The sequence below is a fragment of the Canis lupus genome, chromosome 30, assembly GCF_003254725.2.
Source record: "Canis lupus dingo isolate Sandy chromosome 30, ASM325472v2, whole genome shotgun sequence".
Classification (NCBI taxonomy): domain Eukaryota; kingdom Metazoa; phylum Chordata; class Mammalia; order Carnivora; family Canidae; genus Canis; species Canis lupus.
In genome coordinates this window covers 17,618,730-17,646,447 of record NC_064272.1, presented here as the reverse complement: position 1 = coordinate 17,646,447, position 27,718 = coordinate 17,618,730, and the positions used below count along the sequence as shown (strand labels likewise).

Below are 27,718 nucleotides of genomic sequence, written 5' to 3'. Positions count from 1 at the left end.
CTGTCACCATATAAAGGTATTACAATATTATTGACTATATTCCTGATGCTGTACTTGTCCCATGACTTATTTATTTTATAACTAGAAGTTTGTACCTTATATTCCCCTTTACATGTTTCACCTATCCCCCCACAACTCTCCCCTCTGGCAACCATCAGTTTGTTTTCTGTATTTATATCTATTTCTATTTGTTTTGTTTTATGTTTTAGATTCCACATATAAGTGAAATCATACAGTATTTGTCTTTCTCTGACTTATTTCACTTGCCCTACTCTCTACATCTATTCATCTTGCGAAATGGCAAGGTTTCATTCTTTTTTATGGCTGAGTAATATTTCATTGTGTGTATATACCACATTTTCTTTATCCATTCACCTATTGTGAATACTTAGATTGCTTCCATATCTTGTCTATTGTAAATATTGCTGCAATAAACATAGAGGTGCATATTCTTTTTGAACTAGTGTTTTTCTTTCCTTCAAGTATTAGTACACATAATAGTGGCATTACTGGATTATGTGGGATTTCAATTTTTAATTTCTTGAGGAACCTCCATATACTGTTTTCCACAGTGGCTGCATCAATTTATATTCCTGCCAACAGGGCACAAGTTTTCCCTCTTCTTCACATCCTTCCCAACACTTGTTATTTCTTGTCTTTTTGATACTAGCCATTCTAACAGGTGTAAGGTGCTCCTTGGGGTTTTGGTCTTTCCTGATGACTAGTGGTGTTGAGCATCTTTCCATGTGTCTGTTGGCCATCTGGTGTTCTCTTTAGAAAAATGTCTCTTCAGGTCCTCTACCCATTTTTAAATCAGATATTTTTTTTTTTTTTTTTTTTTGGTGTTGAGTTGTATGAGTTCTTTACACATTTTGGGTACTAACCCTTATTGGATATATCATTTGCAAATATCTCCTACCATTCAGTCAGTTGCTTTTTCATTTTGTTGATGGTCTACTTTGTTGTGCAAAAGCTTTTAGTACAATGTAGTCTCAATTGTTTATTTTTGCTTTTGTTTCCCTTGTCTAAGGAGACAAATCCAGAAAAATGTTGCTAAGGCTGATGTCCAAGAGCTTATTGCTTACTTTTCTTTTAGGAGCTTTATGGTTTCAGGTCTTACATTTAGGTCTTTAATCCATTTTGAGTTTATTTTTGAGTATGATGTAAGAAAGTGGCACAATTTCATTCTTTTTTTTTTTAGTTCCATTCTTTTGCAAATAGCTGTCTAGTTTTCCCACTACCATTTATTGAAGACACTGTTTTTTCCCCATTGCATATTCTTGCCTCCTTTGTCCTAGATTAGTCAACCATAAAAATATGGGTTTATTTCTGGGCTCTCTTCTGTTCCATTGATCTGTGTGTCTATGTTTGTACCAATATTGCACTATTTTTGATTACCATAGCTTTGTAGCATAGTTTGAAATCTGGGATTGTAGGTACCTCTAGCTTTGTCTTTCTCAAGATTGCTTTGGCTATTTGGGATCTTTTGTGGTTCTTTTTTTTTTTTTTAAGATTTTCTTTATTTATTCATGAGAGAGAGAGACAGAGAGACATTGAGAGAGAGAGAGAGAGAGAGAGAAAGGCAGAGACGCAGGCAGAGGGAGAAGCAAGCTCCATGCGGGGAGCCCGACGTGGGACTCCATCCCAGGTCTCCAGGATCACGCCCTGGGCTGAAGGCGGCGCTAAACTGCTGAGCCACCTGGGCTGCCCATCTTTTGTGGTTCTATACAAATTTTAGGATTTTGTTCTAGTGCTGTGAAAAAAGCTATTCCATTTTGATAGGGGATTATATTGAATCTGTAGATTGCTTTGGGTTTTATAAACATTTTAACGATATTAATTATTTTAATTCGTGAGCATAACATGTCTATTTGTGTCATCTCCAGCTTCTTTCATCAATGTGTTATAGTTTTCAGAGTACAAATCTTTCACCTTCTTGGTGAAATTTATTCCTAGGTATTTTATTCTTTATAATGCAATTGTAAATGGGATTATTTTCTTAATGTCTCTTTCTTTTTTTTAATAATAAATTTATTTTTTATTGGTGTTCAATTTGCCAACATACAGAATAACACCCAGTGTGTCTCTTTCTTTTTAATTGGGTTATCTTTTTATTATTGATCTATGAAAATTTTTCTATATGTTGTGGTTATATATCTTTTATCAGACATGCGATTTGCATGTTTTTTTTTAACTTTCTGTGGATTGGTCTTTTTTTTTTCCACTTTCTTGATGGTATTCTTTCATAAGCATCCTTTATCAGTTTGAGGAGGTTTTTGTCCCCACTTTGTTTGATATTTTTATCATGAAAGGGTGTTGGATTTAATCAAAGACTTTTTTTCTGTATCTGTAAAGATGATCATATGGGGTTCTTCCTTTTATTCTATTAACATGGTATATTATTACTGATTTTCAGATGTTCAAGTAACTATTTACTCCAAGGATAAATCCCATCTGGTCATGGTGTATAATCCTTTTTACGTGTTGTTGGGTTTAGTTTGCTAGTATTTTGTGGAGAATTTTTGTTTCCATATTCATAAGAAATGTTGGTCTGTAGTTTTGTGTTTTTTTTGATGTCTTTGACTAGTTTTGGTACCAGAGTAATATTGGCCTTATAGATGATTTAGGAAGTGTTCCCTCTTCTTTTTTTATCTTTTGGAAGTTTTTGTGAAGAATTGGTATTAATTCTTTAAATTTTAAGTAGAATTAACTCATGAAGCCATTTGGGCATTGGCTTTTCTCTATTGGAAATTTAAAAATAATTCAGAAATGTAAAAATAATTATTATCATTAAATAATAATTTAATAATAATTTAAATTTAATTCAGACTGCTTTTTCTACATATATTCAGAATATGTATTTTTTCTTTTTTTTCTTTTTTTCTTTTTTTTATTTTTTATGATAGTCACAGAGAGAGAGAGAGAGAGAGGCAGAGACATAGGCAGAGGGAGAAGCAGGCTCCAAGCACTGGGAGCCCGACGTGGGATTCGATCCCGGGTCTCCAGGATCACGCCCTGGGCCAAAGGCAGGCGCCAAACCGCTGCGCCACCCAGGGATCCCCAGAATATGTATTTTTTCTTAAGTCATTTTCAATAGTTTATGTCTTCCTAGGAATTTATCCATTTTATCTAAGGTATCTAGTTTGTTGGCATATAATTTTCATAATATTATCTTTTTTATTTCTGTAATGTCAATAGTGATATCCCCTCTTTTACTCCTAATTTTAGTATTTGAGTCTTTTCTCTTTCTACCTTGGTCACAGTCTAGCTAAAGGTTTGTCAATTTTGTTAATCTTTTCAAAGAAATAACTTTTTTTTTCATTTTCTCTATTGTTTTTCTAGTCTACATTTAATTTATTTCTACTATAGTCTTTATTAGTTTTATCATGGCCCAGACAGTTTCACTCTGAATTCTACCAAGCGCTTGAGAAATAAATGATACTAAATCTCTGTAAATGTCTTCCAGAAAAAAGAAGCATGGCACATACTTCCTAACTTGTTCTTCCTAACTTGTTCTTAACTTGTGCCAAGAATCAACCTAATATCAAAACCAAAGACATTACAAGAAAGAAAAATTACAAGCCAATATCTCTCAAGAAACTAGATGCGAAAGGTTTCAACAAAATGTTAATAGATTTAATACAACAATGTATAACAAGAATTATGCATTAAGACAAGTGGGATTTTATTCCAGGTATGCAAGTCTGGTTCAACATTAAAAAAAATCAGTTAATGTAATCCATTAAATAAATTAACAGACTAAGGGAAAATAATCATATAATCATATCAATAGGTACAGAAAAAGCATTTGACAAAATCCAACATCCATTCATGATAAAAAGCTTCCAGTAAACTAGGAATAGAGAGGGGAACTTCCTTAATATGACAAATAGCAGTTTTAAAAACTCTACAGATGACATCACACTTAATGATGAGAAGGGAAATACCTTCTTCCTAAGATCAGAACTAGGCAAGGTTGTCCCCTCTTGCCATTTCTGTTCAACGTTGACTAAAAGTCCTAGTTAGTGCAATAAGACAGGAAGGGTTGCAGGGAAGATGTATAAAGATTGGTAAAGAAAAAGTAAAACTGCCTTTGTTTGTAGATGGTATAGTTGTCTATGTAGAAAACCCCAAAGAAGCATTGAAAACAAACAAACCCTGGAACTAAGAAGTGACATCTTCATCAATAAGTGGTTTTGAACAAGGGGTGGTGGAAAGGGAGGTGGGTGGGGGGTTGGGGTGACTGGGTGACGGGCACTGAGGGGGGCACTTGACAGGGTGAGCAGTAGGTGATATGCTGTATGTTGGCAAATTGAACTCCAATAAAAAAAAATAACTGGTTTTGCCAAACTTAATTTTTGTCAATCTGGTGAACGTAAAATGTTTACTCTTTGTGGTCTTACAGCAAATTTTTCTGATTATTAATGAGGTTGAACATTTTTCTTTTTAAAAAATATCATTATTTGCTTTTTAAAAATATTTTATTTATTTATTTGACAGAGAGAGAGTATAAGCAGGGGGAGTCATAGAGGAAGAGGGAAAAGCAGGCTCCCTGCTAGCAGGAAGCCCCATGCAGGGCTTGGTTCCAGGACCCTGGGATCATGACCTGAGCGGAAGGCAAATGCTAGACTGACTGAGCCACCTAGGCACCCTGAGTTTGAGCATTTTTTGTGTTTTTCACCACTAGGATTTTTTTCTTCTATAAAATTCTAGTTACGCTATTGGGGTTTTGTTGTTGTTGTTGTTATATAGGAAGTAGCTTTTCAAATATTCTAGATATTAACTTTGGTTGGTTGTGTATGTTACAAATTAAACATTCTTTATTATCAGTGTTTGTACAGTTTCTGAATTCAGATAACTGAGTTCAGATAATGAAGAGTACCTAGATTTCAGAATCTATTTGGTTCCTGATTTTCATATAAAAGCTAGCTTGGCATTTGAATGATAAAGTATAATTCAAAGATTTCATTCGAAGTTTTTTTGTTTCCTGGGATGCCTGTACCTTTCCTAGTTTCCAATTTAATTTTTCTTTAAGGTATCTTCTTGTTAGCAAAAGATCTTAATTTTAAAGTTTTTATGCTTACCAATTTCTTCTTTATGAATAATGCTTTTTTGTCTTGCTAAAGTATTTTCTTATCTTGAGATCATAAAGATATTTTTCCATATATTCTTCTGAAAGTTTAATGAGTCTTATCTTTTATTTTGAAGTCTGTAATCCATTGGAAATTAGATTTTGTGTTTGGTAGGAGATCCATCCATGTGGATGACCAATTGTTCTGACATCATGTATTTCATAGACCATTCCCCGGTGATCTGCAGTGTCCCTGTGTCATGGATGAAGTTCTCATACATTTGTGACTCTATTTCTGGGTACACTAGTGATGTTCATTAGTCTTCCAGCATGAATAACAGCCTGTCCTAAGTATTATATCTTCATAATATATATATATCTTCATAATATTCTTCATAATATATATATCTTCATAATATATTCATAATAATTCTCAGTATCTGGTAGGAGAGTTTCCATTTCCTTATTCTTCAGAAGCATCTTGGCTATCTATGGGTCTTTGCTCTTCCATCAACTTTAGAATTAGCCTGTCATGTTCCCTGCAAACTCATATTGCGATATTAATTACTGCTGCATAAAATATATGGGTCAATTTCTAGAGTATTTTTTTTTATGATTTTGAGTCTTCCTGTCTAGAAACATGGCATAGTTTTTTTTTTTCATTTCAGTCTTCTTTAATGTATCAGAGTAAACTTAAATTTTTCTCTTTATAAATTCTTACTCATTTTTTTCTTAGATTCATTCCTTTGTTCTATCTATTCTATCATATAATCTGTTAATGTTTTAATATTAAGGCACCCTTGAACTTCTGGAATAAAGTCATCTTGTTCACAATGGATTATCTTTTGTATGCATTGTAGATTTGGCTTCCTAATATCTTAAGATCTTACAACCATGTTTCTGAGTGTGATGCCTTTCTCAGCTGGTTTGGGTCATGATTATATCATTAGATTGGGTGTGTGGTCATTCTATGAATTGAGTTGGGCATTGTTCCTGCTTCTTTTGTTCTCTGAAATAATTTACATAAGATTGGACTATTGTTTTCCTTAAAAGGTTGATAGAAGGGGTGCCTGGATGGTTCAGTTGGTTAATCATTTGACTCTTGATTTCGGTTCAGGTCATGGTCTCAGGGTAGGGGGATCAAGCCTTGCCTGGGGGTTCTGTGCTCAGCACAGAGTCTGCTTGTCTCTCTCCCTCTGTTCCTCCCTTTGCTCTCTCTCGCTCTTTCTCTCTCAAACAAATAAATAAAATAAATTTTTTTAAAAAAAGTTCTTATCACAAGGGAAAAAATCTTAAAAAAAAAAAAAAAAAGAAAAGGTTGACAAAATCTTCCAGCAAGGCTGAATTTTTTTTTTTTTTTTTTTTTTTTTTTTGGTACCAAGATTTTTAACTCTAGTATTGATCTGGTTTCTTAATGGTTATAAGAACTATTCAGACTTTCTATATATTTATATGTTAATTTAGGCAAGTCGTTTATGTTCTAGCTTTCAGGTCCTTCTTGTTTTGATACATAAGGCTGTCCCTTTTTTAAATTGCCAGTTTAGTTATGAATTTCATTTAAAAAATTTATCCAGGGATCCCTGGGTGGCGCAGCGGTTTGGCGCCTGCCTTTGGCCCAGGGCGTGATCCTGGAGACCCGGGATCGAATCCCACATCGGGCTCCCGGTGCATGGAGCCTGCTTCTCCCTCTATGTCTCTGCCTCTCTCTCTCTCTCTCTCTGTGACTATCATAAATAAATAAAAATTAAAAAATAAAAATAAAAAAAATAAAAAAAATAAATAAAAAATAAAAAATTTATCCAAATTGAAAATACTTGTAGTAGGAAGACTTCATGTAAGATAGACCCTCTAGCTTGCCAGAACCAGAACTCCAGATAGGTGCTTCTTCAACTTTCCTAGATACTGATGCATAGCTCTTTAAAGTGGTTGCCCCAATTTATATTGATTGCTAACACCGGTTGAGATTTCCTTTTGTTTGGCAGTCTCACCAGTACTTAGAATTATTTAGTTCTTTAATTTTTACCAATTTTGTGCCTATAAAATTGTAGCTTTAAATAGAATTTCTCTGCTTATTGATAGCATTGAGCATCTTCCCATAGGTTTGTTGGCCATTTGAATTTTAGCTTCTGAAAAATTTTGATCATTTTTTCTAGTGTTTGTCTTTTTATAACTCATAGGCATTTTTAATATATTCTGGATAGTAATATTTAGTTATATGTATTCATATATTTTTCCCATTTTATACCCATCTATTCAAATTTTAAAATACCTTTTATTTAAAAAAAGATTTATTTATTTTAGAGGCAGGGGGAAGTGCAGAGGTAAAGAGAATCTTAAGCAGACTCCTCCCTGAGCGCAGAGCCTGATGCAGAGCTGGATCATATGACTCTGAGATCAACCTGAACTGAGTTTAGTCAACTGCACCGTCCAGGTGCCCTAAGGTACCTTTTAAAGCATAGAAATTTTTATTGTTGATTATAGAATTTACCAGTCTTTCTTTTCTTGTGGTTTGTAATTTGGTATCTTGCTTAAGAGATCTTTTGCTATCCCAGGGTTATAAAGATATTGTTCTAAGAGTGTTATAGTTTGTTTTTTCCCAATTATAATCTCTATCTCTAACTGATTCTGGTACATGGTATAAGATAGAGATATAACTTGATTCTGTTTTTCACATGGTAACAGTGCCAACAGCATTTATTGCTATAGATTAACTTTCTCTGATATGTATGGGCCTGTTTCTCGGCTTTCTTTGTTGCTGTTTTGTTATGTTTGTCTACCCTGGCAGCACTACTGCCATGGTGTAGTTCTCATTGCTGCATTGTAAGTCTTGATGGCTGTGAAGGTAATTCCCCCTTTCTCATTCTTCTTCAGGACTGTCTTGCTCTTCTTAACTCTTGATCTTATTTTAAAATAAGACTGTTATATCCTTTGAAGAACCCTATAGGGATTTTTGTTGGAACTTCAATGAGTATATGTTAGTTTAGGAAGGAAATGATATTTTCATTATTTTTCATCTTCTCACCCATAAGTGTGGTATATATCTGCTTTATTTGCATCTTATTTTGTATCTTTTAGTCGAACTTTATAGTTTTTTCATTGTAAACGTGCCTTCCTTTTCATAACTTTATTTGTAATTTTTTTTGGTATCTAGATCATCTTTTCCACAATTATATTTTCTGATTGATTGATGCAATTGATATGTGCATATTGATGTTCTTTCTGTCTTATAACTTTGAAGTTTGAACAGTTCTAATGTAGACATTATTTGTATTGCCTATAGACATTTTAGTATTGTCAATTATCAATAATCAACAGTTTATTTCTTTCCCATCTTCCTTTCCCTTTCTTCTCTTTCTTATTGCATTGGCTAGGGACTCCAGAATAAAATTAAATAGAAACAGCATTAGAAGGCTTTCTTTTCTGGGGTGCCTGGGTGGCTCAGCTGGTCCAACTCTTGGTTTTGGCTCAGGTCGTGATCTCATGGGCAGTGAGATTGAGCCTAAGGTCGGGTTCTATGCTCAGCAGGGGTCAGCTTGGATAGTCTCTCCTTCTGTCCCTTCCCCTGCTGTGCTCTCTCAATCAAATAAACAAATATTTTTTTAAAGGCTTCTTTTTCTTATTCTTGACCTCAAAGGAAATTTAAAAAAAAAACTTTTAATTTTGATTTTAATTAATTAATTTTTAAAGTAGGCTCTGTACCCAGCATAGGGCCCAATGTAGGGCTTGAACTCACAACCCTGAGATCAAGATTCAAATATATAACCAATTGAGCCACCCAGGCACTCCCAAAGGAGATGCTTCTAATGCTTCACCATTAATTGTGAGATTTGTTCTGTGTTGTAGATAAATACACAAAACACCAATATTGAAGTTCTGGTTGAAGGAGGAGAAATAAATATACATAAAATTCATTCTAAGCCACAAATTGTAGATATTAACTTTTATTATTTGGATTGTGGAGAATTCAGTATAAAGTTTACAGGAAGATTAAATATTTGCCAACAGCCCCCATATGGAAGGAAAAAAACCTTACAAAGAGCCCTAATTATAAAATATCAAACACGTGTTAATTCAAGCTGATTAATTCCTGAGATCTACAGGACACTAGTGAAGATCACAAAAAAGGAGTCACAAAAAATGGAGAAAATTCTGAGAGTGGTGTAGGATTTATTTCAGAGCATTTTACAACTGTTTTGGAGATGTTTTATGATCCAGGATCTCTTAGGGCAGGAGAAGTGGAAAATAACAGGGACAGCTTAGAAACTTGCCCTTATCAGAGGGAAATGGGATGTCTTTTGAATCTCTCTGTATTTTTTTTTCTTTTTTCACTTTTACAGAGGCCTTGATCATTTTGCAAAGGAATTAAGTGATCATCAACTAGCCTTTTCCCTACCCCTACTTGGCTCATTTTCTGCCCCTCATTTTAGGTACCTACTGTTCTGTCTTTTGGTAATACCTTTCTTCTCAAAGTCATCTTCCTGGTTACTTAGACCTATCTATTTTTTTTTTTTTTACTTTTTTAACTTTTATTTATTTATGATAGTCATACAGAGAGAGAGAGAGAGGCAGAGACACAGGCAGAGGGAGAAGCAGGCTCCATGCACCGGGAGCCCGACGTGGGATTCGATCCCGGGTCTCCAGAATCGCGCCCTGGGCCAAAGGCAGGCACTAAACCGCTGCGCCACCCAGGGATCCCTTAGGCCTATCTATTGCCCGTCTATTTAGCATTTCCCAAACAGACATTCTGAGAAAGAGGGATACCATGGTCAAATGAGTTTGGGAAATACAATGTTTTTTTTTTTTTAATTTTATTTATTTATTAGAGACAGAGAGAGAGAGGCAGAGACACAGGCAGAGGGAGAAGCAGGCTCCATACAGGGAGCCCGATGTGGGACTCCATCCCGGGTCTCCAGAATCATGCCCGGGGCTGAAGGCGGCGCTAAACCTCTAAACCACCAGGGCTGCCGGGAAATACAATGTTAAGCCAAACCCATAGCTTACTTTACTGTAGGCCTTCTAGAACCTTCAGTATCCTAATGTGCATTGTGAATCTCCAAAAGGAAAATATAGCTTGTAGTTTTTCCCCAATTAATTGATCGATCATGGAACTTTTTCCAAAGAATACCTAATAACACCTCATATAACCCAGCTCATTAATCTTCAAAAATGTCCAGCTCTTGTAAACTTTTCCTTAGTGGAAGACATGCTATATGCTCTTTCACTACTAAGTTGTAAATTCTTTGAGGACAGTTTTTTTTTTTTTTTTTTTTGAGGTATTTCCTGATTTCATTACATATTAAAACTCTGGCTTTCATGCTCTCTTATAGTTTCCACGATGGGCACAATGGATACCACTCAAGAGATCATGTATGGACAATTTTGCTAAATAATCCAATTCAGTTTTCAAGATCTTTTTACTATATCTCATTCCAACTACTTTTGATGCTTTATTAGAGGCTCTGAGATAGGCACTGCTGGTGCTAAAAAGATGAATAAGATCTAGTTACACCACACTGGAGAACATGTAGAGGAAATAAGTACATGACATAAAGCTGAAGTTAAATGCTAAACAAGAGGTACAAACTACCTTTGAACCTCGGGATTCAATGAAGAAACAATTGAGTAGTTAGGGAAGGGAAACACGTGGTAAGAATCAGAAAAGATTTCTTGGAGGATGTATCATTTGGGATGGGCCTATTTAAAAAAAAAATAGAGACAGGGCATTACAGGTGTGTGGGGGTATAACATATGCAAACAGGAAGGTAGGGAAGAGGGGGCAAGTTCAAGTGGTTCTGTCTGGCAGGATGTGTACAGGATAAATTGTAGATGGGATATGACCAGAGAATGGATAATAAAAGTAGAAATACTTTGGGTGCCAATGTGAGTGATGTTAGTGCTGCTGTCCACAGGGAGCCTTTGAAGGATCTTTGAGTGGGAGCAAGTGATGTGAGGACCACTTGTTCTTCTATCCTTTGTGGTGTCTCCAAAGCTCTAGAGCCTTTGCCTCTGTCCAGCTCAGTGACATCCAGTCTCCCGACTTGCATGTAGAGTACCTCCTCTTGTAGAGCTGTCCAGAGTACAACAGGATTCACGGCTTCAGACTCTAGTAAATGCATCCCCACTCCACTCTGTGTAGGGTACTGTCAGAAACCGGAGTGTTGAGGAGAGAGTGTTCAGATGAAGAATACAGATAAGAGGTCTTTGGTGGATTTAATGATAATACTTTGAAGAGTTATGATTTCAGCATATTAAAGAGGAAACTGATAAGAAAAAAAATGATGGGTGCAGATGGCACATTTTAAGTAGGGAGCCACGAGAATGGATGTACGCAGTGAGCCTGGGGAACTGGCTGACTAGTCACTCATTCCAGGCCGCTCAGGACCAGAACTGGCACGGGTGTGCAGGGAAGCGTGGAACCCCAACAGCCGGAGGGTTAGTAGGAGGTTACCCACCTGGCTAGTGTTGAAAGGCCTAGCCCTCCCGCTGTGATGCTGCAAGGCCCGGCCCCTCTAGGCTGTGGAGATGGGCCTGGAGAAACTGTGTGTTTAATGAATGGCCTTAATGTTTCTCTGTGACGTGGACTTTGAGGTCATCAGGGCAGTCGGGTGGGGGGAGAGAAGCCTCCTTCACCGGAGAGCTTGGGGGGCCGAGAGGGCCGGCGCCTGCCTGCCGGGATCCACGTGGGAGGCGGTCGCGGCAGGGCTCCCTCCGGGGAGGGGGAGGGGTGGGGGAGGGGGAGGGGTGGGGGGAGGGGGGGGCAGGCCGCCCCGGCCCCCCGCGCCCGCGGGCGTCAGAGCCCCCGCCCCGCCCCCCGCCCCCCGGCCCGCGCCGCCCGGCAGCCGCGGGAGCCCGTCTCGCTCTTCCGCTTGCAGGTGCGCCCGGGGAGGGGCGGCGCGCGCAGGAGGGGGCGCCCGCCATGCCCGGCCCGCAGCCCCCCGCCGCGGCCTCCAGCCCGCCGCCCCCGCGGAGCGGCCGGCCGCAGCCCCGGTGAGGAGGAAGCGGCGGCGGCGGCGGCGGCGGCGGCGGACGAGGCGCCGCCCCCTCGGCGAGCTTCGCGACCTGGCGGCCTCCGCGGGACCCATGGCGGCCTCCTCGCCCGCGCCGTCCCCGCGGGAGGGCGGCCCCCGAGCGCCGCGGGCCCCCGGCCCCTCGCCGCCGCCGCGCCCGCGCTCGGGCTCCGAGGCCGAGGACGCCGAGCTGTCGCTGAGCCTGGCCCGCACCAAGACCCGCTCGTACGGCAGCACGGCCAGCGTGCGGGCTCCGCTGGGCGCCGGCGTCATCGAGCGCCATGTGGAGCACCGGGTCCGCGCCGGCGACACGCTGCAGGGCATCGCGCTCAAGTACGGAGTCACGGTGAGCGGGGCGCGCCGCGGGGGCGGGGGCGGGGGCGGGGGCGCGCGGGCCGGGGGGCGCGGGGCGGGGGCGCGCTGGGGCCGGCGGGGCGGGGGCGCGCGGGGCGGGGGCGCGCGGGGCGGGGGCGCGCGGGGGCCGGCGGCCGGGGGGGCGCTCGCCCCGCGCGCTCGGGGCCGGCTCCGCAGCGGGAGGGCCCCGCCGCCGAGAGCCCCCGCGCCCCGCCCAGGGCGCTGCACCGAGCTCCGGGGGACCTGCCCGGCCTCGGCCCGGACGCGTGAGCGAGGCCCGCGAGGACCCGGGAGCGGCGACCACCCGATCTCCAGGCCGGATCACACCACCGTAGTGCGTGTTTACTCAAAGCCGAGCCGAGAGGTGTGCACTCGGGCTCCAGAGGATTTTGTTTTCTCTGTAAACAGGCGCTGTGCTGAGTCAGGGATGGTAGTTGTTTCCGCAGGATGGTTCTGGTTCTATCGATTATGCTGCTTTATTTAGAAGTGAAATTACACCCCTGGGTTCACTGGCAACTGTGAATGTGACACCTGTCGCTTAGCAGCAGCCCAGAACTGAGCTCTAGGTGAGCTGGAGAGCTGTGCTTATGATACATTTATAAGCGTGTGTGTCCCAGGTATATTGCATTACACCTCTGGGAAGAACATGGAAATCCGAGGGAACACACTGTCGCATTAAAATTACTTATAATTAACTCTGAGCCATGTGACGGCCTCTTTACATTGAGTTCTGTATCAGTTTTCAGTGTTCTTTCCTGAAACACTTTAGACAGCAATGGGAAGAAAGGCGATCTTATCTGTATCCTTCTCCTAAAGTGAAACTTTCTGGCCCTTCACAGAATGACAGAGACTAATTTATTTTGCACCTTTGACTTGGTGCTGTATGTTGATCCAGCGGGTCTTACGATTTAAACATTTTAAGACCAGGGATCTCACTGTGCAGGCATATACGGCTATTATCATGCCAGGAATAGCCCCTTTCCCTCTTCCTGGGAGTTTCTAAATGTGAACATAGAACTACAATTCTTAGGTACATCAGTAAGGCCTGGTTCGGATGAGGGTCAAAGGGAAGCAGAGTTGGGGAATATCAATAGCCACTTTCTGCTGAATGCCTTGCTGCATGCCCGGCATTACATATGTCCTGTTCCATCTTGTTTTTCTTCAATTTGATTATCCTAATAAGCCTTGGAGGTGGGAGTAATTAACCTTTTTACAGTAGGAAAGACAGATGAGAGGTAAGGGTATTATCTGAAAATGTTTATCCATTGAGAGCAGCTTGAATTAGCACAGTGATAAAGCATTTGCTTTTATCAAGACGTTACTTCTGATTTCCACCGCAATTTCTATCCTAGTCTTAGCAAAAGCTCTCTTAGCACCTTGGTTACTGAAGAAGGAACATCTCTTCTGTATGGTTTCTATGTGTCATACCTACTGGGCCAGGGAGACTGCGCCAGGAATCCACAATATCTAGAAAAGTGTTATTTCCCTGGTCCCTACCTCACAGCCGTCTCCCTGCAGCCCAAAGTCCTCTGCACCTGCACCAGAGTGGTTTAGAGCTCCTAAACATCCGCTCACGACAGTTCCCTCCCTTTGATCAAATGCTTTCTCATCGGTGTTTTCCCTTGATACAGATCCTGTTACTCATAACCTTATCACCCCTTTTGGTTAAAGCATAAACCAGATTTGTACTACTTTCATCAAGACTTGATTTAAAGATATTAAGCTCCAGTATAATGAATTGGAAACTGTAACATATAGCCACAAATAGCCTCTAACTGATCTTATGGACCTTGTAATTCTTTGCTGTGGGGATTGTGCTGTGTGCATTGTAGGAAGTTTAATAGCATCTCTGACCTCTGCCTGTTAGATGCCTGTAAGACGCCCAACTCCCATCCAGATATTGCCAAATGTGCCCTAGGAAGAAACTCACTCTTCATTGAGAACCACTGGTTTATTACATGTATTTCACTTACTTTGGGCCTGAACTATAGTTGATGACATTTTTAGAGACTCTCCCACTGATTACGTAGAGCTAGTGAGAGTGATAATTCTTACTTTCACAGTGAAGTGATAGTATTGCTTTAATTAACATATGCAGATATCAGCTGAATTTATTCATTATTGAGATTTGAGGTGGAAGCTAAAAAGACAGAAAAGTTTTTTTTTCTGTTCCTGACTGAACAGAAAGAAGTTGAGGTCGTTAAGTTTCTCATATTGACTGCCAAGGTCATAAGCATATTTAAATTATTGTTTAAAGGAGTAGGTGATGATATGTTGCAGATTTAGAGACCCAAGAAAGTACACCTGGAAATTAAGAATCAGTCCAGGCGAACTTTGGCTTTAACATCTCATGTCTGGCAAAAGCCAATGGCTCTGCTGTCTTACTTAGAGGAGTAGGAGCTCTCAGGGAAGCCTGTCTGCTGATGACAGCTGTCCAGCCCCCCAGCAGGGAATCCAGGCACAACTTCAGTCCATCAGCACAGAGAGACTGCTAAGAACCAGGTACAAGAATGTTCCCAGAACAAATATTCTGACAAGGGGTGAAGATGGAGATCTATCTGGTTGTCAACCCTGGGTTTCCAGGGGAACAAATTGGACACTGGTTATCTGAAGTGATGCTCAATGGCCGGCAACAGCAGGGTACATCCCAAGATGTGGGAATAGATGTGTTCCTCAAACTTGCCTGAATAGGAGAATGCCCTGGGGCAAATGAAAAATAAAGAATCCTATCTGACCTTGAGCCTACTGAATCAGGATACCCAGAAAAGGAATCCAGGAATCTTCATGTTTTACAAGCATGGCCTCTTTCTTGTTCCCAAAGCACTGTCCTTCCTGGTTTGTTGTTGTTGTTGTTGTTGTTTGTTTGTTTAAGATTATTTATTTATTCATGAGAGACAGAGAGAGAGAGAGAGGCAAAGACACAGGCAGAGGGAGAAGTAGTCTCCATGCAAGGAGCGCAGTGAGACCCAATCCCAGGACTCCAGGATCACGCCCTGGGCTGAAGGCAGGCCATAAACCGCTAAGCCACCCAGGCGTCCCCTTCCTGGGGTTTTTGCACTTGCTGTTCCATCTGTATGGAACACTCTTTCCCTGATAGCTGCAGGGAAGGTTCACTTTATGGGTGTATGACCTGTGCAGTCACATAGGGCCCCGTGCTTAGAAGAGCCCTGTACTTGCTGTAATGCTCTACTATTGCCATCTTGAAAAAAGTTTTTTTTTAAATATTTATTTGAGAGAGGGAGAGAGAGAGAGCATGAGTAGAGGGAAGACGCAGAGGGAGAGGGAGAAGCAGATCCCCTGCTAAGCAAGGGAGCCTGGCGTGTGGCTTGATCCCAGGACCTGGAGATGATGACCTTAGCTGAAGGAAGGTGCTTAACCAACTGAGCCACCCAGGTACCCCACCATCTCGAAATTTTTAATACTTTGTGAATAAGGGCCCCGCATTTGCACTTTTCACTAGGCCCTGCAAATTATGGAGCTGATTTTGGCTGTAACTAGCTCCCTCACTGCCTTCAAGTTCTTGCTTACATGTCTCCTCCATGAGGCCTTCCTGACTACTCTCTGTGAATATACAGCCCTCCTCTACACACCCTCTCCCCTTCCCTGTCTTGTTTTCCCAACAGTATTTACTATTCATCTCATTTTCCTTTTTTTCCAGATTCTTTTTGGTAATACATTAGTGAATAAGTAGAAATCCATGCCCTAATGGAGCTTATATCTTAGTCAGTGGAGACCGTAAGTAAGCAAAGGAAATATGTTACATGTCAGGTACTGATAAGAAAATGAAAGAAAATTAACCAGGGAAGGGAGAGAAGGAGGGCTTCTGGAGCCGGCCGTAATTTAAAATGGTGTGGCTGTGAAGACCTCACCAAGAAGGATGCAAGGAGGTGAGGGTGTGCAGACATCTCAGAACATTCCAGGCAGCAGGAACAGTGAGTGGTGCAAAGGCCCTGAGGTGGGAGCATATTGGCGGGTTCCAGGAATAGCATACCTGGTGCTTAGAGTGCAATAGGGTGTGTTTGGACCAGATCACTTTGGGCCTTGGAGGACTTGAATAACTTTGGCTCTTTCTCTGAGTGAGATGGAAAGCGTTGGAGGAATTTGAACAGAATTAGATGATCTGATTTATGCATTAAGAGGATCAGTCTGGCTGCTTTGAGAACAGGCTGTAGTGGAGCAAGTGCCAAGGCAGGGAGGCCAGATAAGATGAAAGCTTTGTAATAATGCAGGTGAGAAAATGGCAGCTTAGACCAAAGCAGCAGACAAGGCAGTGGTGGGAAGAGGTTGGATTCTAGATGATTTGCCAATATGCTGTGTATTTTCTGCTTATTTATTTGCTGTTTCATTTGAGTATCTCTGCCCTAGAAATGGGACCAGGGATCCAGGAGGCTTCTCTGTAGGAAAGAAGAATGCAGATGTTCGAGAACCTGGCCAGCTCTGACACCTGATGGACTCCAGTTCTTCTGTCAGTGCCTTAGAAAACATCTGAAGGACCTTTCCCACATCCTTTTTAAAGTCATTATGAATTATTAATAACTGGCATTTTAAAAATTATTTTTTACCTATTTTTATTGAGCCTGGTTTGTTTGAGTCCTTGTGTTACACGTTAGGGCTACAGGATGATACATGCTGTCCTCTTGTTATTCATGGTGAGTTTATCTACTAACTGCTTTCCACTAGCCTGTAGCTACTAGAGAAGCAGGTTGCTTGTCTGACTCATCACTGTACATCCTGTGCCTAGCCTGAGTCTGGCACATGGGGGGCCCTCCCCACACGTATAGATCTAATCCAAGGCCTGACTGGTGTGAAATCATGAAGTCCTGGAGTTGAACAGACCCTGAAAGACGGAGCCCAGGTTAGGGATTGAGTGACTGGAATTGCAAAGTGTGATTTGAGGCTGGCTCTCCAGTCTACAGAAAGAATGGTGCTGGTTTTCTTACCTTCTACCAGCAGGACGTCTTAACATTGAATTACTATTTTAAAAAATATTTTATGTAAATCAGTTTGCCAACATGTAGTATAACACCCAATGTTCATCTCATCGAGTCCCCTCCTTAGTGCCCGATACCCAGTTACTCCATCCCCCCAACATTGAATTAAACATAGGTTTATATTTGAGTATCTCTACTGAAGAGACATTTGAGGAAGTGGTCTGGGAAACTGAAACTATTTGGGCTGAGTTGAGAAACTATTAAATACAGTTGAGCTCTCAGACTTGAATTTGCTTGGGCTGGAATTTCCCTGGCTCTGCCTATCACTACTGAGACACTAAGGCCCTTTCCCTAACCCCGTGCTCTAGATTTACCTACGGCGGCGGCGTCTGTGGTGATCCTTGCTCCTCTCAGTCGGATGCAAGCTTCTGGAGGAAACTCACCGGCTCTAGACAGCCACTGTGGACTTTTTATTTGGAAACCCTGAAAAAATATCCAGAGAACAGTATTCAAATGAAAAATGAACAGGAGGCAGTGAGGGGAACCTATTATTTGCATAAACTTTTTCTTTGTTTCTTTGCTTCCTCCTGGAAGCTTACTTGTCCTCTCTCCTCTCCAGAGGCCAACGCCCTCAATCACTTCGTGTCTGGTTTTATTCCCAGGATCTTCTTGCTTTCTTCCAGGAAGCTGCTAGCCCTAGTCACTTCCTAACAGTTCCCTGAAAAGAAGTTACCTTGCTGAGAAAAGGTGAAATGATTGTCATTTTAGGGACAAGCGTTGCGAATTAGAAATGTAAATGTATGTAAATCTTTCGTGTTCATGATGTTAGCCCCTGCTGCTGGTAGATATTGCCGATCCTTGTTGATCAAAGGCAAGAGAACCATAAATAAGTGGTGCAAATTGTAGTGAGAGGTATGATAAAATTGCCTTTAGTAGCTTGGAGTTTAATAGATCCTCATATATCCTTTTTATTATATTATTTTATTTCATTTTTTTTAGAGGGAGTGGGGCAGAGGGAGAGGGGCAGAGGGAGAAGGAGAATCCCAAGCAGGCTCCACAACCATCACAGAGCCCCACTGGGGCTCAGTCTCACAACCTGGAGATCATGACCTGAGCTTGAAATCAAGAGTCAGATGCTTAACTGACTGAGCCACCCAGGCAACCCCTCATGTATTCTTTTTAAAGAGCAGTTTCATTGAGGGGTGCCTGGATGGCTCAGTTGGTTAAGTGTTTGCCTTCGGCTCAGGTCATGATCCTGGGATCCTGGGATTGAGCCCTGCATTGGGCTCCCTGCTTAGCAGGGAGTCTGCTTCTCTCTCTGGCACCACCCACCCACGGCTGCTCATGCTGCCTTTCTTTCTCTCTCCCTCTCTCTCAAATAAATAAAATCTTTTAAAAAAAAGTTTCTTTGAAGTATAATTTATATACCTCCAAATTCGACCATTCTAGGTGTACAATTCAAAGACCTTTAGGGCATTTACAGAGTTGTGCAACCATCATCACAATCGAATTTTAGAACAGTGCCATCACTCTGAAAAGAACCCTGTGCCATTGACCTTACTTCTGTCTCCTTCTCTAGCCCCAGACAACCCCAAATATACTTTCTAATCTATAGATTTTCCTTTTCTGGGCATTTCATATAAATGGAATCTCTTATGTTCTTCTGAGATAGTATGGAAAAGTAATAAATCCTTTTCCCTATTAGCTATTCAGTCCTGGTTGGGAGAGACTGGAAATGAAAGCAATATGATTGCTATAACTACCCCCTATTCATCTGCCTATGAGAAATAGAGAGTAGTTCTGTGTCACTCTAAAAAGGTCACACTTTCTATTCTCAACATTAATTGGGTATTAGAAATTAGGAACAGAGGGGTGGGAGAAGTAGGTGAATTTTTTTTTTTTTAGTTTGAATAAATTGAATAATAATTTTTTTAAAAAGCCCATGGAGTTGGGCTCTGTTTTGAAGGCAGCATGGTTTCCCCAAAGGTAATCCCTTCTCCACCATCCACCCAAGGCCTGGTGTGATCCAATCTTGTTTTAGAAGGATAACTAGCAACAGAGTAGAGGAAAGATTATATATTGAGGAGAATGGAGAAAAGGGATCATAATGTCTTCTAAGAGTTCTAATTTACTGCTCTTTGCTTTGTGTGTTCCTGACACAACCCAGGTCTGCATTGTGACATTTGCCAGAAAACTGCAATTTTCAAAGGCTGTAACAAATCAAATCCTTGTGATATCCAAAACTTGAGGCAACTATAGTTATTCTCTACATGTTTTTAACAACAAAACTTGATGACCTTCTATTACAGTTGCAGAATTTGAACTCACTGGGACATTTACCATTAATGTAATCATTTAGTCTTGGTAATGGTGGACTTCCAGGGTTAGAGTAGTTCTAGAGCTTTAGTGTTTAAATTTTTTTCTGTAGCATTCCTGACAAGTGTGTGTGCACTGGATGAGATTTAATGAAGGCTCCTCTTTATTTCTCTAGGAAGCCCATTTGTACACAGAAGAAATCTGTTAGAGGCCTCTTCATGTATTGAATTTTTTTTTTCAATTTTTTGAGAGAGAGACAGAGAAAGAGGTAGGGGGGAGCAGGGACAGAGAGAGAGAGAGAATCTCCACGCCCAGCACAGAGCCCTACATGGGGCTTGATCTCACAACCCTGAGATCATGATCTGAGCTGAAATCAAGAGTAGGATGCTTAACTGACTGAGCCACCTAGTTGATCTGAAAAATTTTAACTTTTAACAGGATCTTTCAACCCCAGGTTTCTATTTCTGAACCTAGGAGACAAAAGTTCAGAGGAATTTCAAACTTTCATAGGATAGCATCTGAGCTACTTCTGTCCTTGGCTAAATAAATAACTAATAAAATAAAATTTGGGTATTGGGAAATGTTGAACAGAGGGCAGGTGGGAAAGTCATAGAATTTTCCAGCGCTTCCTTGGGTTGGATCAGCTTAATGACTCAGCTTAATGTGAGGTGACATTCCCAGAACATTAGATCCATCTATGTTCAGATAAAAGTATATAACCTTCCTAAAACATCATTTCACTGTTTGAGATTATCTCTAGTCTCTTGTCTGTGCTGGTGAGGTTTTCCCCCTGACTAGGCTTCCTGTTTCCATTAATGCCTTTTTCTTTCCAATTCATTTTCCACAAAGCTGCCGGAATGATCTTTAGCTGTAATCAGATTGTGTCACTCCTTTTCTTCACCCTCCAGTGGCTTCTCATCACAGTTAAAATAAAATTCAAGTTTTGGGACATGTGGGTGGCTTGGTCGGTTAGTCTAACTCTTGATTTCAGTTCAAGTCATAGTCTTGGGGCCCTGGGATTGAGCCCTGTATCAGGCTCTAAATTCAGTGGGGAGTTTGCTTGGGATTCTCTTTTCTCTGCCCCATCCCCTGCCTGCCCCCTCTCTCTGTCGTTCAAATAAATAAATAAATAAATAATAATAATAATAATAACTTCTTTAAAAATAAATAGAATAAAATCCAATTTTTTACCTTGGTATTCAAGGCCGTATGTGGCCTGGAGTTTTGCTCATTACTCCCTACACTTCAGCCACACTGTTTTTTTTTTTTTTTTTTTTTTCCTGGCTGGGGTCTTGCAGCTGCTCTTTCTGTCTCACTGGAATGCTTTTTTTTTCTTTTCCTGGCTTTTTGCATGGCTGGTTTATTCCTTAACTTTTCTACAAATCCTGAGTTTGCAGCCTGTTCAGTTGGTTTAAGTCACTACTTGTAAAGGAGAACAAGTTAAGATCAAATTTATCACCTTTGTGGGGGGAAAAAAAAACATAAAGCTTACACACCTCGGGGCAACAACATATAATGTTATTTATCTGGGCTTGGTCTTATGAAAAATATTTTTATGTATTCTTACTTTGTAGGAGAAATATTTTTTATTGTGAGAAATTCCTACCTCTCTCCTTCTCATTTGCTGAATACATATTAGGACCTGCCCTTACTTGTTACTTTCTCACTTTTAACCCAATTTAATAATAATATAGTAGCTATTATCATTTTTGAGGACTTTCGGGGGCTATGTATTGTTCTGAATACTTTACACGAGTTAATTTGCATAATCCTCATAATGATCCTATTGTGTGTATCCTTACTTTACAGAAAACAGAAGAGGGAATGATTAGAAAGTGGCAGAGCTGGGATTTGAACCCAGAAAGTATGGCTCTGAAGCCCATGTTTCTAACTACTACCTTGTACTAAGTTCATTTACCTATTTTCATCTTCAGGCTCAAAACTGCCAGTCCTTAGATTGGTCCCCACCTTGATGCTAACTGTATCTGGATATCCCTTATGTCCTGTCTAGACCATAGGGTGAATGTACATCTTACATAGTTGCTGCTGACACTGACAGGGAGATGGCACAGTATCTGGCTTGAGGAAACTCGTAGGCTAAAGATGCACATCGATGAGTGAATTCATGGGATGATGCACAGGAACCAAGGGAGCCCTGCCCTTCATTCCCTGTGCTCCTTGACTACACCCAGCTGTTGACTCAGTCACCTTGTCTTATGCTCCATCATTGGCCCTTTTCCTGGCTGTGATGGCCTGTCTTGTTTTAATGATAGATGTATGGGTCAGGGTTCTGGCTGGAAACAGTGTGCTCGGCAGGGGGTGGTGGTGTGTGGCCAAAGAGAATTTAGCTAAGGAACATTTATAGAAGTGTGAGCAGGGTTGATGGAAACAAGGGATGGTGAAGGATCTGAGACTAGCAGTAGCTGGGAGACATTACCCCTAGGCTTGAAGGGTAAGGGGAAGAAGTGGTGTCCCTGCCAAGAGGAGGGCTGGAGCCTTGGACGAGTGACCATATACCTGGCAGGAACTCTGCCATAAGGGAATGCAGCCACTGGACTCCTGCATGGTGCTGTATCTTTCTGCTGATAACTTCCTTTGGAACACCCACCAGAATTCCAAGGACAAGGGGGCTTAGATAATGCAGCTCTTAAGAGGTCAGCCTCTTGGGATTCAGAAACAGGCTCAAGAAGACTTGGGGATGGGTGGGGTGGTGGGGGTGTGTTGAGAGGGAGAGTAACACAACAGATGACTTATTGTCCCTTTCTGGTTACTTCCGTGGGTTCATCTTTTATGCCTATTTCTCTGACCTGTTTTAATTAATTCATCCATCCATCTATCCATCCTTCTATCTTAAGCACTTAGGGGTGTCCAAGATCTTTTTAGCCCCAGGGAAGCTACAGAAATAAAAGTGCTGCCCTGAAGGCACTCACAGTATATGCATGATGTTCTCAGCCCTGCCTCAACAATCAGATCTGGTGTTCCTGTCAGTTTCTGTCCTCCATCATTATTCTGGGAAAGAATAGGCCCCTGCCAATAAGCACTTCAGAGAGTGCTGTATCACGAAGGCTCTCTGATTCACAAGCGGCAGAAAACCTAACTCACATTGGCTTAAGCAAAAAACAAACACAAATGGTGTTTATTGGCTCATGGAACTGAAAGACCCTAGGGTATTCTGGCTTCAGGCTTTGATTCAGAGGACTGATTGCTCTCCTCCAAGATGGCCTTGTTGTCAGTTTCCATGAAGTGGAGGGATGGATGCTCTTTCCAGTGGAAAAAATAAGGACCTTTCCCCTCCCAGACCCAGAAAAAGTCTCCTTGCATCTTTGAATTGTTCCATGTTGGGACTGTGACCTATCATGAAAGCCAGGACACTGTGGCACTCCAAAGGGCAAGAATGAGTCATAAGCTCACCCTGGAGTGTGTGTGGAGGGGGTTGCCAGTGCCTTTGGAAGCCCACAGACTAAGATGGAGGATGTGGATGCTAGCTGGCAAAAAACAAGGGGTATTAAAGACAGAGTAGAATATACCTGAACCTGCTATGGATAAGGTATCCAAGTTATTTAAATCTCTCAAATCAAAGACCAGAGATACCTAGGATTTACAGATTTTAATTTTGTCTTCTAAATGCACCTGCCTATCCATGCCTCTCTCTCACCCTTTTCTTCTTTAGCCAGATACTAGAATACAAAAGACCACCCCACCCTACCCACCCTACCCAAGAGATAGGTTAATGTAATATCTTTAAAAGAAAAAAAAAGCTTTAAGTGTGCCATTTGCGTAGATTCAGCTTAAAATAAGAAATCAGGGATCCCTGGGTGGCGCAGCAGTTTGGCGCCTGCCTTTGGCCAGGGCGCGATCCTGGAGACCCTGGATCGAATCCCATGTCGGGCTCCCGGTGCATGGAGCCTGCTTCTCCCTCTGCCTCTCTCTCTCTGTGACTATCATAAATAAATAAAAATTAAAAAAAAATCAGGAGATACAGGGTTCATTTAGTAATCAACTATAGTTTGTTTCTGGCGCTTAAAAAAAATCTAATTTTTTCACTCACAATCAACTTGGCATTAAAGGATCCCATAACTTGGTCCCATTAGTCATGCGCTTTTATCCTGGTGTTGTATGGACTTCAGAGTTGGACAGAAATCCCACCTCACACATTTATTATTTTAAAGATTTTTTTTTATTTATTTAATCAAGCAAGAATATGGCAGCAGCGGGGTGGGGGGCACAAGGAGAGAGAGAAGCAGACCTCCTGCTGAGCAGGGAGCCCAAAGTGGGGCTGGATCCCGGGATCATGACCTGAACCCAAAGCAGATGCTTAACTGACTGAGTGATCCGGGTGTCCCTCCAGCTCACACATTTAAAGAGCCATAGGCCCTTGGTCCAATCAGTCATCTGTTGTGTGCCTTTATTTCTTCATTGGAAAACAGCGTAATATCATCTGCCAGGTGCTCTGCTAAATATTTTCTTTCTCTCACCTGTATCCTGTCTGTCCATGTGTCTGTCAGTCTCTTCTATGCAAGTATGTGTATGATCTCTCATTTAATCTCTCCGACAACCTTGTGACAGGTAGGTGACACCTGTTTTACACACAAGGACATAGGCTGAGGGAAAGAAGCAGCAAGCTCATGTGGAGATGGTTGGTGTTGGCAGAGCTGGGATTTGAAATCCAGATTCCCAAGCCTGTGGGAAGGTTAAATGAGACCACGTGTGTGATTCCATCCTCCCTTTCCAGCCCCACCTCCCATCCCCATCTCTGGCTCTGTGGGAGGCAGCCACCGGCTAGGAAAGAGTTTGAGGATATAGAAATTATATTAAATTCTCACTTCTTAGTCTTATGATGATGGTTCGATGGTCCACAGTCTGTCTGAGTTTTGTTTCTTTTATTTGTAAAATGGAATTTTAAAAAAGATTTTATTTACTTATTCATGAGAGACACAGAGAGAGAGGCAGACACATAGGCAGAAGGGGAAGCAGGCTCCCTGAGAGTAACCCAATGTGGGCCTCAATTCTAGGACCTCGGGATCACTACCTGAGCCAAAGGCAGATGCTCAACCCCTGAGCCACCCAGGCATCCCTGTAAAGTGGATCTTCAAATGCCTACTCCAAAAAAATAAAAAATAAAATAAAAATAAAAATAAAAAAAATGCTACTCCATGGGTGGGTGGGTGGAGACACAACAATATGAGATATACTGTATGTAATGTACTCCCCTCTTCTTTTCCTTACCTGTACTGCTTGGACCCGTTCTTCAGGGCCCATCTAAAGTCAAAAGAATCAAAATTGGAACCCCACCTTCTCGGTGAGGCCTTTCTTAATGCCTGGAGCCCCAGTCTACACCATTCTTGCATGTGCAATGTGCAATGTTGTGTTTATCTCTGTACCAGCTCCTGTATCCATTTTATTTACCAAACATAATTCCAGAGACAGCGGAAGTACTCTGTAAGTAAAATAACAGTACTGTTTTTTTTTTTAATCAAATGATAGAAATGTTTAAACAAGAATGGAATTTTTTAGATAAGTGCTAAAAATTCTACATTTTTCAACTTCAGGAATCTAAGGCTGCTTGGTAAAAGCTGTCGTAAGGGAAGTATTTTAGTGGGGGAAATTAGACTTTTCAGTGACTAACCCCAAATTAGAAATCTGGAATCCAGAGAACGCATTGCACATATTCTGAGCCTGGATATTTTTAGTTCTATTTGTGTAATAAACCCTATTAATGGATTTATTTACATATAACTGTTTTTTTCTATTTTAGATGGAGCAGATTAAAAGGGCAAATAAACTGTTTACCAGTGATTGTATATTTCTGAAAAAAACTTTGAACATCCCAGTTATATCAGAGAAGCCTTTGTCGTTTAATGGGCTTAACTCAATAGATTCTCCAGAAAGTGAAACTGTTGGTAGCAGTTTTTCTCATGAAGAAGAGCCGACAGCAGCTGGGGAAGACCTCTCTCCTCCTAGTCCTCAAGAATCCGACGTTCAGCCAGTACAGCCTGAAGAAGTATCAGCTAGAGATTTCCTGCAGAGACTAGACTTGCAGATTAAGTTGTCAACACAGGCAGCCAAGAAACTAAAAGAAGAGAGCAGGTAAAAATACGCTGGTAAAATGTCAGAGGCTGAATAAATTACAATGTCCTTGCTTAGCTACGTTTTGTTTTGTTTTCTCTTCTTTGCTCTTCTCTTTCTTTTTCTTTAAAAACTTTAACTCTGGAAAGTCATTTTCAACATATGAAGTCTAAAAAGAGCTACTACATTCTGCTTAGGGCTTTATCTGTTGCAATGTACTTGTTTTTGTCTCTGTTACTTATTATAAAAAGTTTGCTTCTTTGCTTTAGTAGCATAACTGTCCAGCCAGCAATTCTGGATAGCAGCCAAGCGAAACATCTAGTTTACCCCTTCAAAGGAAGCAGTGCCCGAGGGAACATGATCCTAATGCAATTTGTCAAAGACATTGTCCATTATTTGTTACTGGGTGTTTTTCATGTGAACTTTTTTCTTTGTTCTTTAATTTGATACTAGGGCAACTAGTTTTCTACAGAATTGGTTTTCTTTTTCCTTTATGATTCCAAGAATGGCACAAGCTGTTGTATTTCCTTTTTTGCCATGGGTGTCAGGAAGCTTACAAGTAAAACTGGCTTTGAGTTCAACTACTACAGTATTTCTTATGGTTAATAAATTTGTATCCTTCTCCTTCCCTTAATCCTGATTTTTTTATTTCTATCTAATTCATCTTATTATATGTATGCCCTTGGTTGTTAGCACATCAAGTCCTTTTGAGAAAAAGGTGGAATGTAAACAAATATAAACAAATATGAATATAATAATTTTATAATTTAATGTTTTTTAAAAATGTAATAGAGAAATATAAATATATAACAAGTACCATTCTTTTTTTTTTTACAAGTACCCTTCCTTATTCCAATAACTGAGATGCCAATGAAATGTAGATAATATAATCTACATTTAATATAATATAATATAATATAATATGGTATACCCAAATGAGTATTTGAGTATGAGTATGAGTATTTGCATTTCATACAACTTCCCAGACCTGCAAAATATTATAAATAATAAACTCTTACCCTTCTTTGGCAAGTGGATATTAAGTTACATATAAGTATATGTATTAGTTTTCTGAATATCGTTTTTAAACACTGATTTATGCTGAATTTCTTTTTTTCAGAGATGAAGAAAGTCCCTATGCAACTTCCCTCTATCAGAGTTAGATGATCAAGGGTGATAATCTAACCTGGATTGAGAGCTGTTTGGATCATAACGAAAACAACAACTGAAGATTCAAAAGCATACATCCTTTAAATCACAGTTTAGTAGTTCCACCTACTGCAATTGCACTGAAATGATTATTTCCCTCTGGCTTTCTATAATTTTAAGTCTTTATTATGGCATGAGAGCAAAATTATATCCTAAAGCTCATCACTTTTGTAGGTGATGGTAGTTTTTAGACTAGTTTTTGTAAATACTAGTTAACATAAAGCATCAAAGACTATATACATATTCAAGCTGAAAACAATGTTGGTCGTCTGAGAAATCTTAAGTATGTGAAATACATGGTTGCTGTTTAAGTGATGCTGATTTTGCTATGTATTTATAACTTAAGTGCTATATATATATATTTCGATATGTATTACATATTCTGTATTAATATAAAGAACCAAATTTTGTCTGCTATTTTGTAAAATAAACTACAAAAGCCTGAATGAGAAAATAAATTATGTTTTCATATTTGAGTCGTCATTTTTTTAACAAATGGAAAAGTAAAATCAATTAAAAAATTTTTTTGTAAAGATTTTATTTATTTATTCATGAGACATAGAAGGAGAGAGGCAGAGACACAGGTAGAGGGAGAAGCAGGCTCCATGCAGGGAGCCTGATGCGGGACTTGATCCCAGGACTCCAGGATCACGCCTGGAGCCAAAGGCAGACACTTAACTGCTGAGCCACCCAGGCGTCCCAATTTTTAAATTATTTTTGAAATAGTAACAGCTTCTCCTCCATTTGAATTGCTTTATTATTAT

The 27,718-nt window shown here is 40.6% G+C and overlaps 2 protein-coding genes across 9 annotated transcripts in view; one reads left to right on the top strand and one right to left on the bottom strand.

The window, feature by feature from the left end:
- The window catches only part of TMOD2 (tropomodulin 2), a 75,718-nt gene extending 64,089 nt beyond the window's left edge, over positions 1 to 11,629 (bottom strand). Inside the window, exon 1 of the mRNA XM_025472781.3 lies at positions 11,524 to 11,629. The gene's annotated coding sequence lies outside the window, so the exon portion shown is untranslated. The remainder of the gene's footprint in view (positions 1 to 11,523) is intronic.
- Positions 11,087 to 27,425, top strand: LYSMD2 (LysM domain containing 2). Of its 8 annotated transcripts, none has more exons than XR_007407299.1 (4): positions 11,097 to 11,503; positions 11,944 to 12,424; positions 12,841 to 12,998; positions 14,822 to 16,777. XR_007407299.1 is itself a non-coding variant. In XM_049104229.1 (3 exons), the coding sequence occupies exons 1-3, from the start codon at positions 11,394 to 11,396 to the stop codon at positions 16,963 to 16,965; spliced, it is 759 nt and encodes a 252-aa protein (XP_048960186.1). In that variant the 5' UTR covers positions 11,087 to 11,393; the 3' UTR covers positions 16,966 to 17,007. The 8 variants fall into 8 exon arrangements, 6 of the variants coding, with proteins under 6 accessions (XP_048960186.1, XP_048960187.1, XP_025328568.1 ...); XR_007407298.1 differs by lacking the exon at positions 14,822 to 16,777 and adding an exon at positions 25,435 to 25,571 and having other exon boundaries at positions 11,098 to 11,503; positions 11,944 to 12,411; XM_049104229.1 differs by lacking the exons at positions 12,841 to 12,998; positions 14,822 to 16,777 and adding an exon at positions 16,798 to 17,007 and having other exon boundaries at positions 11,087 to 11,503.
- Positions 27,426 to 27,718: the final 293 nt, after the last annotated feature.